This window comes from Patella vulgata, chromosome 2 (genome assembly GCF_932274485.2).
Source record: "Patella vulgata chromosome 2, xgPatVulg1.2, whole genome shotgun sequence".
Lineage (NCBI taxonomy): Eukaryota > Metazoa > Mollusca > Gastropoda > Patellidae > Patella > Patella vulgata.
Window position 1 is genome coordinate 35445610 of NC_065880.2, and position 19911 is coordinate 35465520.

Below are 19911 nucleotides of genomic sequence, written 5' to 3' on the forward strand. Positions count from 1 at the left end.
TGCCATTTCTTCGTTAAGCAATAAATCCTGATTATTATTTATTATCATAGCAATAATAGTTGACAATCAAGACTATTTACACTGTTTCTTGTCAAAACCTTAAACATTCATAACGTCGCTCAGAATAAAATAATTTTCAATGTATTCATTTACCATTATCTATTTTAAAACTACTATAGCAAAAATAGCCAGTCCTTTATCTAAATATACATAATGCATCTTAAACCACATATCTAATGATAAACAAAAGTAGTAAGTTTAGATCTTGATATCAATTCAATATTGCTTACTTGTTATTTCCTCCTCTTATAGAATAAGTGATACTTCCAAATACACCTTCATCAGCATCTGTTGCCTACAAGAAAATATGAATATTTGTACAATAAGATAATAAAATATAATATTAACAGAAAGGGACAGCATTATGTCTAACTTTAGAACATGTGAGTAAACTATAAATAAATTTTTATACTACAGATATAAACATCAAATAAACTTACTTGAATAGTCTGAATAACTGTATTAATATCTGTATTTTCTTTCACTCTAACAACATAAGTTTCATTAGGAAAAACGGGAGCATTATCATTCATGTCTTCAACAGTGACAGTCACAGTTGCTGTACTTGACCGTTTTTCTACTGTATCAACCTCTCTAGCAACAACCTATATGAAATATATTTTAATTACTTTGATGGGTACAACCCACAACTTCCTTCTTGCACATGCTAACCAGCGGCTGCCAGGTAGGATACGCCCACATTTTGCAAAAGATGGATAGAGAACAAGCTAAAAACAAACAGGATTTTTTGTACAATCAGGGACAATAATGCAGAAAGTTATGGTCTGAAATGCGCAAATATCAAAAGGGACTGAGATCTTTGGAATATAAAGAATTAAAGATATGTTTTAAGTTTCATCAAAATTGGATAAAAATTGTGACCTCTAGAGGGTCCACAACCTTCTTAGCATACTTTTACACAATTTGCATACAAAGAACAGCCATTTTGTCGGGCAATTTCATTTCGATTTTTCCAAAATTCGAATTCAACCTTCATTATGGTGGAATGGTGATATATTTAAACGTTTTTTAAAATCGGAAAAAAAAATTGCGACCTCTAGAGAATTTGCATACAAAGAGCGGCCATTTTGTCGGGCAGTTTCATTTCGATTTTCCCAAAATTCGAATTCAACCTTCATTATGGTGGAATGGTGATATATTTAAATGTTTTTTAAAATTGGAAAAAAAAATTGTTACCTCTAGAGAATCCACAAGCTATGCAATTTTTCGAACAATCAGGAACCATAATCCAGGAAGTTACTTTCAGATATATGCGATTATCAAAAGCAACCAAGATCTTTTGCAATGGTGATATATTCACAAGGTTTTTTTTAAATCAGATAAAAATTGTGACCTCTACATGGACCGCAAGCTAAAAACGTGACTTTTTCAACATTCAAGGGCCATAATTCAGGAAGATACAATCTGATATGCGCGAATATCAAAAGGAACCAAGATCTTTGTGTTATAAACATGTATTTCAACTTTCATCAAAATCGGATCAAAATTGTGACCTCTAGAGGGTCCACAACCTTGATATACCAGATGTTATACACTATTTGCGTACGAGGGGCAGCCATTTTGTCTGGCAGTTTTGGCCCAATTTTCAGGAAAATGGAACTCAACAAACATCACGGTTAAACGGTGATATATTCGAACGCTTTTTTAAATCGGATAATCATTCAGGAAGTTACTTTCCAATATGCGCGAACATCAAAAGGAACCAAGATCTTTGGGTAGTAAAGTTTCATCAATATCAGAAGAAAATTGTGACCTCTAGAGGGTCCACAACCTTGATATACCATATTTTTACGATATAACAATACGTTTTTTTAAATCGGATAAAAATTATGACCTCTATAGGGTCCACAAGCTAAAAACGTGATTTTTGGTACAATCAGGGGCCATAATTCAGGAAGTTATGGTCCGATATGAGCGAATATCGAAAAGAACCAAGATCTTTGAGTTATAAACTTACATTTCAAGTTTCAACAAAATCGGATAAAAATTGTGACCTCTATAGGGTCCGCAAGCTAAAAACGTGATTTTTCGTACAATCAGGACCCTAAATCCATGAAGTTACGGTCCGATACATGCCAATATGGAAAGGAACCGACATCTTAGGGAGATAAACCTATAATTCAAGTTTTGTTGAAATTGGATAAAAATTGTGACCTGTAGAATGTCCACAAACAAATTGTGGACGTCCAGACGGACAGGGGCGACAACAACATAAATCCACATGAAAATGTGGGCGTATAAAAACGTTATTTTTCGTACAATCAGGGGTCATAATCCATGAAGTTATGGTCTGATACATGCCAATATCGAAAGCAACCAAGATCTTTGGGAGGTTGACCTATATTTCAAGTTTCGTCGAAATCGGATAAAAATTGTGACCTGTAGAGTGTCCTCAATCAAATTGTGGACGAACGGACAGAAGTGACGGCATAATACGTCCACATGAAAATGTGGGTGTATAAAAATTGTGACCTTGGTATTACATGCTTATTATACTATTTGCGTTAAGAGCAGTGGCCATTCCGTCAGACAGTCTTGGTCCGATTTTCACAAAATACAAACTCAACCATAATTATGGTGTAACATTAATATATATCAACATTTTTTAAAATCATATAAAAATTGTGACCTCTAGGAGTCCACAAGCTGAAAACGCGATTTTTTGTATATAATCAGGGCCCATAATCCAGGAAGTTACAATCTGAAGTGCACTTATATCAAACGGAACCAATATCTTTGAAATATAAACGTATATCTATTATATCTTACTTTCCTGATCAATAGGTTTCTTAGTAAATGATTTCATATAGCAGTAAACACTGTGTGAAATGAATAGCCCAAATAAAAGTCCTGCATCAAATCGCTGTATCCTTTGACCTATATATCCATTAAATGCAATATACATCACAGCAAAAGAATTTAACATAATACAAAAGCAAAATTGTTCATTAATTAACATCTAACCAATATATCAATTCAGTTCATTATGTTAGTAAGATTTTACCTGAAAGATGATTTCAGGATTCTTCTCATAATCCAAGTTGTTTGAGTTGTTTACTCTCAGTAAAATGGTAGATTCAGAATAAACTTCTTGAGGTAGAGGTGTAAAATCATAATATGGCTGACCATTCTGTTCTACACTTAGAACAAAATGACTGTTGGTACCCTACAAGAAACAACATAAATCATAAAAACCTCTTGAAAAACAAATATTTGATACCATTTATATTAGCTTTAATCCTTCTCTCATCAAACCTATGTAACAGTGAACACTCTTTACTTCACCACCTTCCATTAAAATTAGCTTCAGTACTGGAAACTGTGAGCAGGGCCCAACACATGTCATTCTATAACAGCTAATACCACTTCCCATGCATCTGAGAATTTCACAGGAAACATTTTTTTGTATTAGTTATTTTTACACAAACCTGATCTATGTCTGAGACTCTCATTACATCATTAACAAATGTAACAGGTACACCATTCTGCATGTTCTCTAGGATTTGCGCTTTATAATTTATCTTATTAAATACAGGCGAGTTATCATTGACATCTTCAACTGTTATAGTCACCAGGGTACTGGCTGTTGTTAAGCCATTATTTACTTGATTTGCTGGAACAATTTCTGAAGCCTGAAAATGGACATTAACAATTTATTAAAGATCAGTTTAGCATATATTTATCACATTCTGACTGAAGACAGGTAGAAATAAAGACAGCTTGTCCTAAAACAGTGATTTCTATAACTTAAATATACATTTTGTCAAAGATAAATCTGCCTATTGCAGTTCTTTTATTTGGCTTTAAATGTTATATAAATTAAATGATTAATTAGTCAGTTATTTACATGACCAACTCAACATACCACAGTTGGCCGTGATTTGGAATGGATTAAAACACAATCGCCATTTGATAATAATTTAATCAAGACCTTGTTTATTATCATAGCAATGGTACTTGACAACCGAGACAATATTGTCAAACTTTAAACACTCATAACTTTGCTCAAAATAATGTAATTTGAATAAAATTTACAATATTTTCAATTTTTATTATCTATTTTTGAACTATTATAGCAAGAACGACCAACTTTTTATCTAAATCTTACATAATGCGTCTCTGAAGTAATCCAATTGTATTTTCCAAACAGATTGTTTAAACTTTAGTTTTAGGGAAATCATGGACAAGACCACATCCACATGAGAAATTACACTAAAGGGAATATGTAAAATAAAAGTCATTTTTATGCAATAAAATTAGAAAGTTCACTCTTAACACAAAATGCTAATGTTTTGTGTATTAAAAGTTGTACCTGAACTTTTTACTTGATACAGGTTTATACTCAAATGCAACATTTGGCATAGTTCTCCAGAGAACTCAAGCTGCAGTAAAATGGTTCTACTTCGTGTTTACTTTCTAACATACCATGGTTTGAATTTTCAATGTAATTAATTAATTTCAAATCCTGGGCTTTTTTTTAAAAAGACTTTAAATTGGTCTGGGTTCTTTCTTACCTCAACATACATAGCATAAACACCACCTCTATTTCTAACTTCTTGTGAATCTCGATCTAAGGGTGATTTAACAGTTATAACACCAGTAGAACTATCTATATTAAACTTCTCATAATCTCCTTCAAAATAAACAAAATATATAATTAAATTAAATGTTATCTCTAACACAAGCTGATATCAACATGTAGTTATATTTTTATTTATAGTTATATTTCTATTTATCTGTAGTAATAAATAATTAAATCTTGCGGACATTTTTTTATTTTACTTCTAATAAGTCTTAACTGGAATTACCAGTAATCTAAATAACTTATCCATATTCAAGCCTCAGGTCCCACTGTCATATTTCACAACTTAATCATAGATATTTATTTCATTAACTGTATTAACATAGTTTTCTCTTATTTAAAAATTACCAAATAAACCCACAGTGTAAAACCGGAGAAAATTATAGTCTGATAAGTGAGATCATAAGCAAACGCTAAAATTAACATACTGTACGTATGCATCCATATCAATGTTATATAAATATAAATGCTAATAAAGAAACATTTTTAGGCATGAGATTATATAATATATGAGAACAAATAAACTAATATCGTTAGCAGGATGTTATATATGCAAATAAAACAGTTAAAATAACTAAAAGGTTGAATTCAACATGATTGAAACTATTTTGAAGTAACCAATGAATGAAGAAGATGAATCTGATGATATGAAATCGTTATTAAAACAGCAAACTGAACATTAATGTTATTTGTTAAGGCAGGCCATAAATAAAGAACCATCTACATTACATATCTTTATGACTATTTTGCTGGAAGTACATGATTACACACCAAATAGGAATTGTCTGTTATTAATAAAATGTTAAAGATAGGTTCCCAGAAAAGTATTTATCGGTTGGTTATTTCCAATAAAAGTATGGCAATTTTGGTATATATGGAAAGTAAAGATATCCAATCTTGCTAGAAAATTACTGGATTCCCTGAAAAACACTCATGGAGCCTTTAAAGGACAAAAATGTAAGGGTTCCCCAAATCAACAGCCCGACGATTGGGAATATCTGCACGCATGACGTCCAAGGTTGCACGCAAAGATTGAGTGCTTGATGTACGTATGTTGATAAATTTTATGAAGAATTAGACGTACAACACTTTTTGAGATAAAAATCATGGAAAAAGACGCGGGCAGTGGATAATCCGAGAATTTAATTAGGATTCAATATTTGTAATAAATAGTCAGCGATTAAAGACAACATCGTTTTGAGTATGCAATGAATTCTCCTCTGACTTCGCACCCATCGATATAGGTACCCAAGAGAGGTAAGTCATGTACGTGACACAAACATGACTTCTTTTGATAGATTTTTTATAGCAGGGTATTCCTTGGCAATTACAATGTTTTGAGAAGGATTTGAAGCAAATTTATGATAAATTAATTAGTTTGAATATGTTTTTAGTCCAAATATATCATCAAATCACCCAGTTTGTACGCGGGAATGTATCTTTAAATGATATAATGGTAGCCTATGGGAGAATGACTGTAAATGAAAAGGTTTCTATAAGTCAAGATGAACCAAAAATAAAAAGGCAGAATAATTATATTGGTTAATATATGTGATAGTTTATTCATATATTTCATCACATTATAAACAAACCTGTGCCAAAAACATTTACATCTGCAATAAATGGTGATAATCATAAAAAAAATAAATTGATAGCCTCAGTGGAATGTGAAACTGATAAAAAAGACAAACAAAGTGAACTCATTTAATGTGTTCAAGAAAGCAATCAATGTTTGTTTTTGAGGATAGTTTTTTATATGTTTTATACAAACAGGTTTCCCAGGATTATTGTTTAAGAAAATTTGTGTGTGACTTCCTATCAAAACAATGACTGTGTCTACTTTACAAAACAATAGAAAAGGAATTTGTGATTAAGCTCTCTCATCTAGCTTATATTTTACGGCATATATAGCATACAAGATTAATCTCGGTAGCTAAAACTTCATTTTCTGAAATTGAGGTCAAAATAATTGCTCCAGTTAGCTACATGTAGTATATGTGTAGTGCATGAGACAGAGTGCGATAGCTTTAGTCCTTATAGAACACCTGATACCACTTCTTATTTAAGGGTTCAAGTAGCTAACAATTTGTTATAAACTATACACATACTTATGGAAAAACAGCTACTTATCTATTTGAGCGACGTTTTGAAGAGTGTTCTCTGAACATTATCAAGCTATGAGGACAATTTATTGTTGTTGTGTGATAGCATCCAATATTTTACAAGCCTAGCATACATCAAAAGACACTCAAGTCAAAATCTATTCTGAAACATGGGCCTTCACACAGATTACAAGTTAGCAGTACATGTACATACTATATCCATTAATTAGGTTTTAATTCAACTGTGCTATTGATTTTCTTTTTAAATTTAAACTATTTGATTAACTAATATTTATAAGAATTACTCTTAACAAAACATTTTCACTTTTGTAAGGATAATTTATTGCAACCGGTTAATATCAAAGATCAAATCATTGAAGTCATTCTATGACCAAGAAGTAGACAAGGAATGTGAATAATACAGTAGGGAAAAAGAGGAAAAAGGTGCATCAAATTTCAAGAATAATATTTTGTAATGATAGATTTGTATTACCTCTAAGAAAGCTGTAAGTTAAATTATTAGGAACTCCTCTATCACCATCTAAACCCGAAACTTGTAGAATAGATGTTCCCTGTTAAATATACAGTATAGTTTAAATCAGTATGAGGTATAACAAACATTCATCAACAAGTGACTGCCCTAGGCATTCACCAATTTGCCAATAGTGATAAGTCCTTCCTTTGGAAATAAAATCTGACATCTGATGAATGAATTTCTAGGGACTAAAATACTGTAAATCTGTACGTTCTGAACTAAATGTCGATTTCATCGGAACAAAAATTTTAGTATTTCTGAACTAAACGTCGATTTCATCAACATTTGCATCACTGTAGTGTCTATTTTTAGTATCCAGTCTCAATCATACCGGTCTTTATGAACTTATTATCGGCATCAGAACAAAAAATTTAGTATTTCATATACAAACTGACAAAGGCTCAATTTTAAATTGAGGGTCTGAAAGCATACTTCATAATTCTATTTAATTTTTTTTGTGAACTTTAGTACATTCTGGGAGGAATAAAATAATACTTTTGTCTACTAAATAAGTTCATTTAACCATTTACTTTGTATGTAAAAAAAATAACAAATGAATAAAAAATTTGGCTACAAGTTTTTGATTTGGCTAATGATATTTGTATAGGGCTAAAAATTTGACTAAAGGTTTTTGGAGGCTTGGATGTTCACAGAAGTACATATAGTCACTGAAGTTCTACTTTTTTTAAAAATCAAAACAGTACTACTACAAAATTTTGAAATAATATGTTACTACTTCATGTTTCAAGTCCATCTGCTATCTGACAAACATATCATGAAAAAATTGCTTCCTCAGAAACTCAAAACTGTTAAATTTTATTTCGCAAACTGATTAGGATTAGCAATCAAATACTTCACTCACAATGCTAACACTTTCATTAACTTCAGCACTATATGGTAGATTTACAAAATATGGTGGCGTATCTTGAACATCTAAAACTGTAACAACAAAATCTGCTGGTTCAGCTTCTAGTCCTATACCATCCTGTAAAAGACATACTGGTAATTACTTTTGACAGAGACAGAACACTATAACTCAATATTGGGATTTTCTCATTGTATATTGACAGTGTTACAAAGCCCAAGCGCCAGGATGATCAAACATAATGGGGAGGACTTAAAAAGTCTTGCATTTTTACACTAATCGTCTGCAAGTGCTACATCAGTTATATCAGCAGCTAAGTCAAACATGTCCAACGGTTGGAGAGAGGACACTTTTGTATAAACATACATTTTTGCCAACGATTTAGTGCATTTAAATCTTTTTTTTCATTCGAACATATTATGTCCACTTAATAAAAACTTCAGTTCTTTCATTTAAAACATTTCTGGTAAAATCAGTTAAATACTTACCACAGCTTTTATTTTAAACTGATAAAAATTATGTTTTTCATAGTTGAGTGGCTTTTTTACAGTAATATTACCACTTATTGGGTCTATTTCAAATGTGGTTCTATAATCTTCATCTGCAGCTTGAGCATCAGTCTGAAATATTACATACATTAAATTCACTTTCTTACAGGCATACACATGTATGATCAACAAGGACATGATGATTTTGTACCGGGTGAAAAACATACATGTGCAGGTATATTTCTTTACAGATTTCTCATAAAATACAATTCTTGTTATGAACAATACTGAATTTGTATTAGTGTTCCAAATAATAACCAAGAAAAATCTGACTACTTTGGGGAAATGGATATTTTATCTGAAGCTTTATTAATTATCTGTTGTAAAATTTTCAATTCAGTATATCTTTGTAGATACTAAAAAGAATTGAATGACTTTTGGGCTGATATTCCTTTTAAACATTCAATTTTTGCAATATTGTAGTTTGAAAGGGATTCAAAATTCCTTACATGATCTTCAGAGACTTTAATATACTGACTTTTCAGAATAAATATGGCAATTAATGTACACATAGGTCTACATGTGTGACAACAAATATTTATTATTCCTACCTCCATAGAGTACTGAACAGTTCCTCCTCTACCATTATCTGGATCATCTGCAGTTACCCCCATAAACATAACAGTATTTGGAGAGACACTCTAAAATCACACATAAAACAATATGTTAGTAACATGCATGACAGACGTCTGATTGTTTTCACATCCTCAATGTTATCCTGAAGAGTGACCAAAAATTAAAACCTGGCAAAACATTTTGCATATTTAGACCTACTAATAGAAGTGTCACCTTAGAAAAAAAAAAAATAGTTTCAATACTTTACCAATTAGTTTTAAATTATTGTCAAATTAGCATTAACTGAAAATATTATAAATTTTTAATCTTTTTACTGAGCTATTCAACAATATTGATTTGAATTTCTCTTGTAACAGATTTTTTGTGTAAATTCACAGATACAAGTTAGAAAGCATCTTGTCAACTAATCTTCTCTTGGCACAAGCTTGTGGAATCTGTTCAGGTGCAAAGAAAGTAAACACTTTTTCAACTTGTGTTTTATCATTTCTGAATTCTAATATTGACAGTAAGTTCAACAGGATGAAGTATTCCTATACATATATTACATTCTCATGTTATATATTTTACAGGAGCTTGAACCAATAGTTTTCAAACAACAAAGGTCAACATAAACTTAAGATTAAAAAGTAAACAGATTGAAAGATAAACTCACTCCTAATGCATTTCCATTAGATTTAATGATTTTTAAATGTTTACCTCATTAACTGTTGCCTTGTAGGGTAAATTTTTAAACTGTGGTTTAACATCATTTACATCACGAATAAATAAGGTGATTTTAGCCGGAATCTGAAAATAATAAATAATTTTTAAGCAAAGAGATAAATCTACAATTTGCATAAACACATAAACTAATTCTATTTAAAGATATCCTTGTTCATTTAAGTAAATGAAATAAAATTAATGGCTTTTTTTTAGACATTTGTAGATATCAAATAGTTTTTACCTCACTGGTTTTATCAGAAACTTTAAAGAATAGCTGTCTTTCACTCGGTTCCTGTTAAGAAGAAAATATCATTTAAATAACTTAATCAGTTTAGTTTCAGACTAGGTAAAAAATTGTAAGCAGTCTTGCATATCTTACTGTGCTGGATATATTCCAATGACTAAAGTGTTTATTAATGTGGATATATCATATGGCCCTTTTTTTAAAATTAGAATCCAACATTTTCCTAATCCCTGGGATCCACCTTTTATGTAGTGTTTCCATAATGTTTCATGACTTATTCATAGATGGGTCAATATTATAAACACATCATCTTGTGTCCTTTATTACATGATTTTAGTTTGAGTTAATCGTATAATATATGCCTTTCATTACATTTTGAATAAAAATATGAATAACTTACATAATCTCTATCTAAAACAGCTTTTAATTTAATATCAACTATTCTGGTATCATGATTTATTCATAGATGGGTCAATATTATAAACACATCATCTTGTGTCCTTTATTACATGATTTTAGTTTGAGTTAATCGTATAATATATGCCTTTCATTACATTTCGAATAAAAATATGAATAACTTACATAATCTCTATCTAAAACAGCTTTTAATTTAATATCAACTATTCTGGTACCAGAACCTAAATCACGAGGTGGACTTAATTCTACTAGATTTCCTGTATCTGTTGTATCAGTTTTAAATTCTAATGGAGCTGGTCCATCTGTATCTACTCCAGTTAAGTTTCCTAAAATTGTACCTACAAAAAGCAATACTAAAGTTGTATTATTCAAACAAATTAATTTGAAATACACTAATGGATCATCAATCAATTTCTTTCAACGAATCAAATCTAGATCATAGTATCAGCAGCAACATACTTGTAAAATTAAATTATTTTGCATTAAATAGACCTTCTCTTCTGCACAAAGTTTAAAACAACTGCATGATTAAAACAAATATAATGGCAAAACAGATTTTGTCCAAAATGTTTACATACCAACAGCTGTGTCTTCTGGCCAAACTAATGCACTTTCGAATTTTATAAAATATGGAGGGTTATTAGCGGTAACTGTAATATAAATTTAATCTCATTAGTACATATACATGTATCTTACAATGTACAAAACAAGAGATGGACAGAAAACAAGCTAAAAAAGCAATTTTTGTGTACAATCATGAGGGGCCATAATCCAGGATGTTACGGTTGAACAGGCGTCAATATCAAAAAGAACCAAGATCTTTGGGATATATACATATATCTTAAGTTTCATCAAAATCAGATAACAAGCGTTCGGCATTCAAGATATGTCCACATTTTGCAAGAGATGGACAGAGAATAAGCAAAAAGAGTGATTTTCGTACAATAAATGGGCCATAATCAAGGATGTTATGGTCCAGCATGCATCAATGTCAAAAGGAATCGAGATCTTTGGGATATAAATAAATATATTAAATTTCATCATCAAAATCAGACAACAAGCGTTCACTATGCAAGATATGCCCACATTTTGCAAGAGATGGACAGAGAACAAGAAAAAAAAGAGTGATTTTCGTACAATAAAGGGACCATAATCGAGGATGTCATATGGTCCAGCATGCGTCAATATCAAAAGGAATTGAAATCTTTGGGATATAAACAAATATTTTAAGTTTAATCAAAATCAGATAGAGGATCCACAAGCTAAAAACGTGATTTGACTTAAATCAAAGTGATGTGCATTTGATATTAAAATAAGTTGATATACAATAATAAATAGAATAAAATATCAAAGAGCCATCATTTTATCCAACATTTCTACAGTAAAAATACTAACTTATACTTCTTAATCCCTGAATAAGTTGGTATATTTACTGATGAAAAATTGGAAAAAATGGTAATTTGTTTTTCATATTGTATTCTATTTATTATTGTATATCAACTTATTTTAATATCAAATGCATCAATTTGACTGAAGTCAAAACTGGTCCCATCAAACAGTCTGGAATTTGTGTGTGTGTATGTGTGCCTTTAATTTTCACAGCAATGTCTTAAATTAATGTTATGTTTAAACTTCAATGATAAATCATTAGTTTAAAACAATAATATCTATGATACTATCTAAACATGTAAGCAGAATTAAAATTATTGATTTCATTCGCAACCCATTAATGTCAGAAGAGTACCATTAAAAGGTTAATAATTACTTATCTGTATCTTTAATATCAGCATCTAAATACATTTTCTGTTTTCAAAAGATTCTCTATTAGTTCCGATTTTTGTGTATACTCAATAATTTGAATATATTATGGTCACTTTCATTCTACGCATATGGTCAACTTAAGTATGAGTGTTTTATGTTAGTCACCATTTGAAAATGTTGATGTTAAGCTATGGAGAGACAAGCATGGCTAAAATTCTGTTAAATATGTTTTTTAGATTTATAGTGAAGAAAAGAAAAACCATGGGCGTCTTAAAAACATCTTAAGGTAAACAAGGTAGACGCTAACTAAATATAAGAAGACAACAGTAGTAGTTTTACCTAGTAAAAGTGCTGTTTGATATACACAAAGAAAGAATGTGTGTGACTAGTTAAAGACAATATCAATGATGTAAACAAATAAAATACCCAACCAATTACTGGGATATACGGGGAAATTTACAATTTCATGAATACCAAATAATTGTTTCTATTACACATGTATGAGATCATATTTGTGCAGACAAACATAAAATGCTGAGATCTACGACAAAGCATTGAAATAAAAACACCAGATTAAATTGAATCAAGAATAAAGCTAATAAACACACGGTACAAGCCCAATAAAATTTAAAAAGAATTTTGCTATCTACATGTATGAACTCCTAAAAATGAATTATTAACATAAATGTACATGGACTTACCTAATTGTATCACAAGGCTTAGTAACAGAATACTAAGAAATCTTTGGTTTATTTTATTTTGAAAAAGCGACCATCCTGCCATTATACCTCCTGGAATAAATAAAACAAAAATTGATGGGCAAGAATAACTGAACAATATTATGAACAATTCTTATTCTATTTTTAAAGATTGATAAAAGTATGTAGTTTTCAAATAAAAAGTACATGCACCTGTCTCAAAATCATTGGTTTTATCCCCATTTATAGTGTTAGTAGGTTATTGAAACTAAAACCCATATGAATGGTTTGACCTGAATTATTCTACAGACAAACTGTGACCGTTTGCATTTCAATAAGAAAACTATATAAATCACCTTTAATATTGGAAAGTAATCAACCTAATAGAAAAGAGGTCATATATACTCTGTCATAAATGATTTCATTTTCTAAATAGAAATCAATGTTTTAATTTGCTTTTAATGCCTTTAGCATTTAACATGTAGATAGATATATATATATATATATATATATATATATATATATATATATATATATATATATTGGCAACACAAAAAAATGTAATATTGAATGATAAGATAAACAAAAAAATGTTTGTTTATTACTAATTCTCAACTTTATATGACTTTTCATGAATAGAAAAGATAGCTTGTCTGCTCGAGTGACACAAAAGTGCGCTCCTTATGTGTTGATCTCATGTCTAAAGGTTGAGAACAACATCCAGTAGACTCTGCGATTAAATAATAGAAAAAGAAATTGGCGGGCTTCGGCTTTTATGGTAAATGGACATTGACTAATGAGAAAGACAAGCTGAAATAGATTTCTCTGAATCATGTCATATGACAAAAACAAGGTGGCTTAAAATAGATTCTTGCAGCATGGGGGTATTTTCTTGAGATTACAATTGTTTCGAGGGGTAATTTAAGCAAACTTTTCGTAGACAAATTATACAGTTTGAACTTGGGAATCATCTTTAACATAACCCCATTTTTATGATACTATACTTGTGATGTGTCTGTAATTAATTATCAAAAAGGTATTTAAATATTTTCAAGGATGTTTATGGGAAACTGTTTATGGGACCTTACTTTTAATTTGAAATGTCTTTTTTAATCCCGTGTATGCCCAATAAATTAATATTGTCTCAAAGTTACATTCACTTTAAATAAATGGCTTGATCTAAAAAACTTCATGAATCATGATAAAATAATTTTCACAAATCCTTAAAGGAGCATTAACAACTATAATCCATTCGCTTGTGTTATGAGTTTATAGGATTTATTAAGGTGGGTAGATCAAAACAGAACATCAAACAAGAATAACATCAGTGTTTACAATTACCAGCTCTCCAGGAAAAGAATAAACATTAAATATGGAAAAAAACAATGTGTAATATGGCAACAATCAAATATTAGCATAAAAGCAAGAGAATGAACACCAGCACAATAAGTATGGACAAGTTCTTAATAAAAGCAACAATTCTTTCTGGGATACAATCAAATATTAATACTGTAATTAATCCTGTTTGAATCAAAGCAATGATAGATTTTAAACAGACAACACATGTATATGTGCACTCATTATTCTCTCATTCTAATCAATATTTAAAGTTTAAATGATTAAATGCATGCAGCATTATGTTCAGGAGTGTTTGATTAACAGGAGTATAATTTCTCTTTTATTAACTCAGCCACAACGGAAACTCTATTAGTTCCATCTAATAAATCCTGAAAGTTTCTTGTATTTACCGTTTAAACTAAATGCCGTGGTCAGTAATTTGTCAAAAAACTTCTACAAGTATAAAGTCACATATCATCGGTGAAGTGTCAAAAGGGTGTAACTCGGGAAATTAGTCAAATACACTTTTTTGTATTTTTAAGGTTGTATCTTGATTTGTGGAAATTTTGAAATGCAAAAAGTTTTATTTCTTAAAGTTGCAATTGCAAATTTTCAAGTTATATTTTTGAAATGTATTAAAATAAAGCCTTAAAATAGATGGTATCCATAAACAGTCCTACCTTGTTAAAGAATAATCCTATTAATCCTATAATTCGCTATTGCCAGCTGAGAAATTGGCAAAAATATCATTTTTAACTTCAAATTCCAACGTTGGAAAATCGCTGCCCCATGTTGTCAATAGCAAAACAGGGGAGGTAATTGTGTTATTTCCTGTGTCATAGATTTTTAAGGGTGGGAAATAATGTCCATGATCGTATAATAGTGATTTGATAACCTATTGAGCAAAAGACATAGAAATAATTATGTTTTGACTTTCTTAGAAAATTTGAAATTCTCGCTTTAATCTTTAGAAATTCTTAGATACACCCTTTTGACACTTCTCCGACGATATAGGCCTTCTGATGGCTAGAGCATTATGAGCACATTAAACAGGCATTATGCAAGAGATAAATCCGCCTATTGTAGGTCTTTCTTTATGCCTTAAATGTTATATGGACTATTAATTAACTTACATTAATCAACTCTTCATGCCACTGGATACTGTAGACTGTGACCTCTAGAGAATCCACAAAAGCATGATTTTTCGTTCAGTCAGGGGCCGTAATCAAGGAAGTTACAGTCTGATATGCGTAAATAGCGAAAGGAACCAAGATCTTTGGGACATAAACATATATTTTAAGTTTCATCAAAATCGGATAACAATTTGTGACTTCTAGGATCCACAATCTTGGTATGACATATTTTTACAATATTTGCATACAAGAAGCCCCCATTTTGTCAGGCAGTTTTAGTCCAATTTTCATGAAATTGGAACTTAACTGTCAATAGGGTGTAACAGGGTCTAATGACAGTTGAGTTCCGATTTCATGAAAATCGGACTTAAACTGCCTGACAAAATGGCGGCTTCTTGTACGCAAATATTGTAATGGAATGAGACCAATGGGGATACCAAGGATGAGGCAACCAATGCATGTTTCAAAACTGGTGTATCAGAGAGAGAGAGAAATGTGATTTAACGAATGTGAGCAAATTAACTGTAGTTTGGATGCACTGCGGTGGTTCTATTTGATACTTTGAATACTGCCATAATTTAGATGAGGCACAACCGCAATGTGCCTCTAATATTTGTAGACCCTATCTGCATATTAGAATATCCACCATTATCATATTTTGGAATTGATAGTCTACATGTACTTCCTACCTACTCTTAGAAGTATTATTGATCCAGTAGTAGATTCAATACTATTGTATGTATAATTTATTCATTACTGACCTGGTAGATTCCATACCACTATATATTTAATTTATTTTTTACTGACTTTTTGTTTCAAACTGGTCATGTGAACAAGTATATACATTGTTTTCAATCACTCTGTCATGATCTGTTTTGTTATTTCCTATAACGTTACTTTAGCTGCCCCATCTTAGAATAATAACATAAATTATTCAATATGAAAATATCCCATCCTTTATTCAAATCATTTAAGGAAACAAGTTGGGGGATTGGTTACTTACAATCTAGGTAATGATTATAGGTTCCTTGAATCGGTTCTGGTTTAACATCTTACAAAACTTTTATTCTTGTAGGAATATAAAGTAAATGACTCCTTAAAGTTAACTGGTGTTGAGAAAACCCTGGTCATACATGTAGCTCGGCTAACCTCAGGTGCTCTGGCCTGTGCTTAAGACCGGCGGGGGTCCCCCTTCCAACTAACTTACATGGCCCTGGTTGTAGCCTTAAGCCAAGGTACCCATGGCCTTCTCTGCCTATCCCCTTTTGATTTCTGCTTTTAAACCCATTCTAGACAAAAGATGATCGAAGAGATTATGCAGCTGGCTATATTGCATTATATACCAGATTAAACGTTCAGTACAGATTGCTTTACAAGAAAAATGTCATTACATAAAGTGGGCCAGCTATAAGTTTATATTATGGTAATGCCTAATGAGTGCAATCTGGACTACCATGGATGTCAATAGCTGACATAAGGATATTTTAATCCATTCTGCTTTCATGTGTCAAGATGGCACAATAACTATCATTAACATCTGCCATTATGTAACAACATGAAACTTATATTTTGTCAATTTGCAATAAAGCAAGTGTTTTAAAGATGCCTTCCTGCATAGAAATTGTCTCATTTGATGATATATTTGGACAAAAAACATATTCAGACTAATTTATCTAAATCAAAAGTTTATTTCAAATCCCTTTCAATACATTTTAATCTGAAGAAGACTATTCCATGCCGTGAAATCAGGCTTGTTTATTTTGTGAATTGTTTGTGATTGTCAGCTTGTAGTTGTCGTTAATCACTGTACATTTACCTGAATATCGAAGCCTAAGTAAATTCCAAGAGTACATGTATTCTCTGCCAACCTCTTTTTCAGGAGTTTAATAGCAGAATCTACTGGATGTTTAATTCTCTCAATGTTCTCACAACTGTTAACCATCAACACAACACATAAGAAGCATTCATTTAGTGAAGAAATCACATATTTGTCTTGTGCGTGCCCCATATTTGTTTTTATCATTCTAGTAGGATTGGGTCTCTCTATTTTCCAATACCAACATTGCTGCACCATTCCAATCATGAAGTGAAAAGTGTTAATGCTATGCTATAGTACTGTCTGTTGGTGGTGGACTATTTTTTGATGTGCACAACACTCTTAAAGAACTATAAAAATATAAGATTATTCTCCTGCTCCTCCACCGCCCACTATCTATAAAGGATCAATGCCCCAAACTATAACTACAAAGGACTTTATTTTGATTCAAACTAAATCTGATGGAAGTGAACTGATGCATGTCTTTGGTGCATTATTAGATTTCAATCAAGAATCAATCGCTGATACTTTTTCTCTGCAAAATCAATGAGAGACTAAGGTCTCTGGAAATGCTATGGAAATGAATACAAGGTTGTTTATAACTGTGAATGTTTACCAATAATTGTGCTGCTAAAGCCTAATGGTTTTATCTAATATTCTACTTTATCCTCTAGTTAATAATTTGAAATGAAAACTCTTGGACGGTTAGTAAACAAGATGGCATTATCTGTTATTGATATCCATAATATAACTGACAAACCCAATCTGAACGATCACGAATACATAGTCAATAATATCAAGAGTGAAAACAACATATTGATTTTGATATCAAAAGTTTAAGATAAATTCTAGCAGACTTGTCATGGTCAATCATTCTGAACAATGAAAATAGGCAATTTCACCTTGAATCAAATTATAACACAAAACAGAACAGTTTTCATTGTCCTGATTCTATTAATGGTATGTAATTACAGGTAATGGGCTCCATGAATAGATTTCTTATGCAAGAACATTTTGACTTGAAACTTTTTGCACTGTTTGATTCAGTTCTTTGCTGTTCTATCACTGGTTACAATTTTGATAGGTTATCACTATTTATAACAGTCAAGAATTAATTTATTCTGTAACTGCGTTTGTCAAATTTGAAATAAAGTACCAAGTCAAACAACAGCTCTAACACCCACAATGACTATAGAATTGGCTCATTCCATGTCAAGTGGGTCAATTTTCAGAAAGCTGGGAAATCGACCCCGTCCCAAAAAATCTGGAAAAAATATATTGTTATTGTAATTATTGATACATATTTTGTTCCGAAAACTTATCGGTAACTCATAAAACTCAAATGCCCATATCTCAATCAATTTTTAAGCTACAGACCACAAATTTTGCAGTTTCTTGTTTTCACATAACATATTTTTTTTTCAGATTTTTTCGAGGGGATCGATTTCCCACCCTGGCCCACTTGACATGAAATGAGCCAATTATATTGTATCAGTTTCTGGTAATTCCATGCATTTGCACAGCATACTAGTGCAGGAACACTGCATAAAACATAAGAAAGAGCACAGACAATACAAATTTGAAATTACAGCAAAGGTAGCAGTGCCTCACTAACCAGGAAGTCCTGGATTCAATTCCAGGTTGACAAAAAGAGTTTCCTATAATTTTCCAGCCTGGTTTTACCCATGTCAAAGGTGCAGTATGGAGATCCTCAATGAAAAAAACAACTACTGGTAGATGTTTTGATAGTATAAAAACCAACGGTCCATCTGTGTACTCTGTGTCATTCATATAAAAGATTAACCCTTATTAATAGTTGGAATTCAATGAAGAGTAGGTGGAAATGCCACTGCTGGAGCACAATTACCCTCATGGCATACTGCATGACTATTATACCCATCATCACTTAATAAATCAACATCTACAAGAAATACCCCATATTAAAAATTGCCAGATGTTAAAAGAAATATCCTCCTGCAGATGAGCACCATGTAATTGGTATGATCGGAGAGTATATAAAAAGTGTCAAAGGAATTAGGCTTTGAAATATATGTGTCTGTCTGTAGGCTAACAATGCATACATAAACACTTGTGACATTCTGAATATAATACAATACCCCAGGTTTATTCTAATGAACAGAGGCATTAAAGATACATTATGGGAGATTTTAATAGAAAGTTGGCCATTCTTTCTATAACAGTTCAAAAATAGATGATGAAAGAAGAATATATTGAAAATTTCAGTCAAATTACTTTATTCTGAACAAAGTTATCACCATTGCAATCCCCGGAGCAGACTGCAATTCAACTGGGGCGATGTTAGCTGCGATGTTTATCAATTTCCATAATTTTTCTGTAAACGCAAGTGACAAAAGAGTGTATAATACCGACATCCAAACTCTCATTGTAACCACAACTAAACATAATATCAAGGCCGTATATATCGAACTTTCAATCAAATTGACTGACATGCGGCCTCCCTCAACAGCGACCTCGCTTCGTACACTCTATCA

At 31.3% G+C, this 19911-nt stretch overlaps 1 protein-coding gene across 8 annotated transcripts in view; it reads right to left on the reverse strand.

Moving 5' to 3' along the window:
• Positions 1–19911, reverse strand: part of LOC126812564 (cadherin-23) — a 64003-nt gene that overhangs the window by 20734 nt on the left and 23358 nt on the right. For 5 of the 8 annotated variants that reach the window (XR_007675985.1, XR_007675986.2, XM_050539020.1 and 2 more), the window contains exons 3-17: positions 13115–13204; positions 11231–11302; positions 10818–10990; positions 10233–10283; positions 9986–10075; positions 9265–9354; positions 8654–8785; positions 8163–8285; positions 7259–7337; positions 6256–6276; positions 4596–4714; positions 3510–3713; positions 3086–3247; positions 501–665; positions 291–355 (exon numbers count right to left, since the gene is read on the reverse strand). Coding sequence is in view for 6 of the 8 variants with exons in the window: in XM_050539020.1 (XP_050394977.1) it covers positions 291–355; positions 501–665; positions 3086–3247; positions 3510–3713; positions 4596–4714; positions 6256–6276; positions 7259–7337; positions 8163–8285; positions 8654–8785; positions 9265–9354; positions 9986–10075; positions 10233–10283; positions 10818–10990; positions 11231–11302; positions 13115–13196 (1628 nt within the window). In the remaining 2 variants the exon portion in view is untranslated. Of the gene's footprint in view, positions 1–290; positions 356–500; positions 666–3085; positions 3248–3509; positions 3714–4595; positions 4715–6255; positions 6277–7258; positions 7338–8162; positions 8286–8653; positions 8786–9264; positions 9355–9985; positions 10076–10232; positions 10284–10635; positions 10682–10817; positions 10991–11230; positions 11303–13114; positions 13205–19911 lie in introns of those variants that run through there. The other 3 variants (XM_050539024.1, XM_050539019.1, XM_050539023.1) reach the window with 2 other exon arrangements.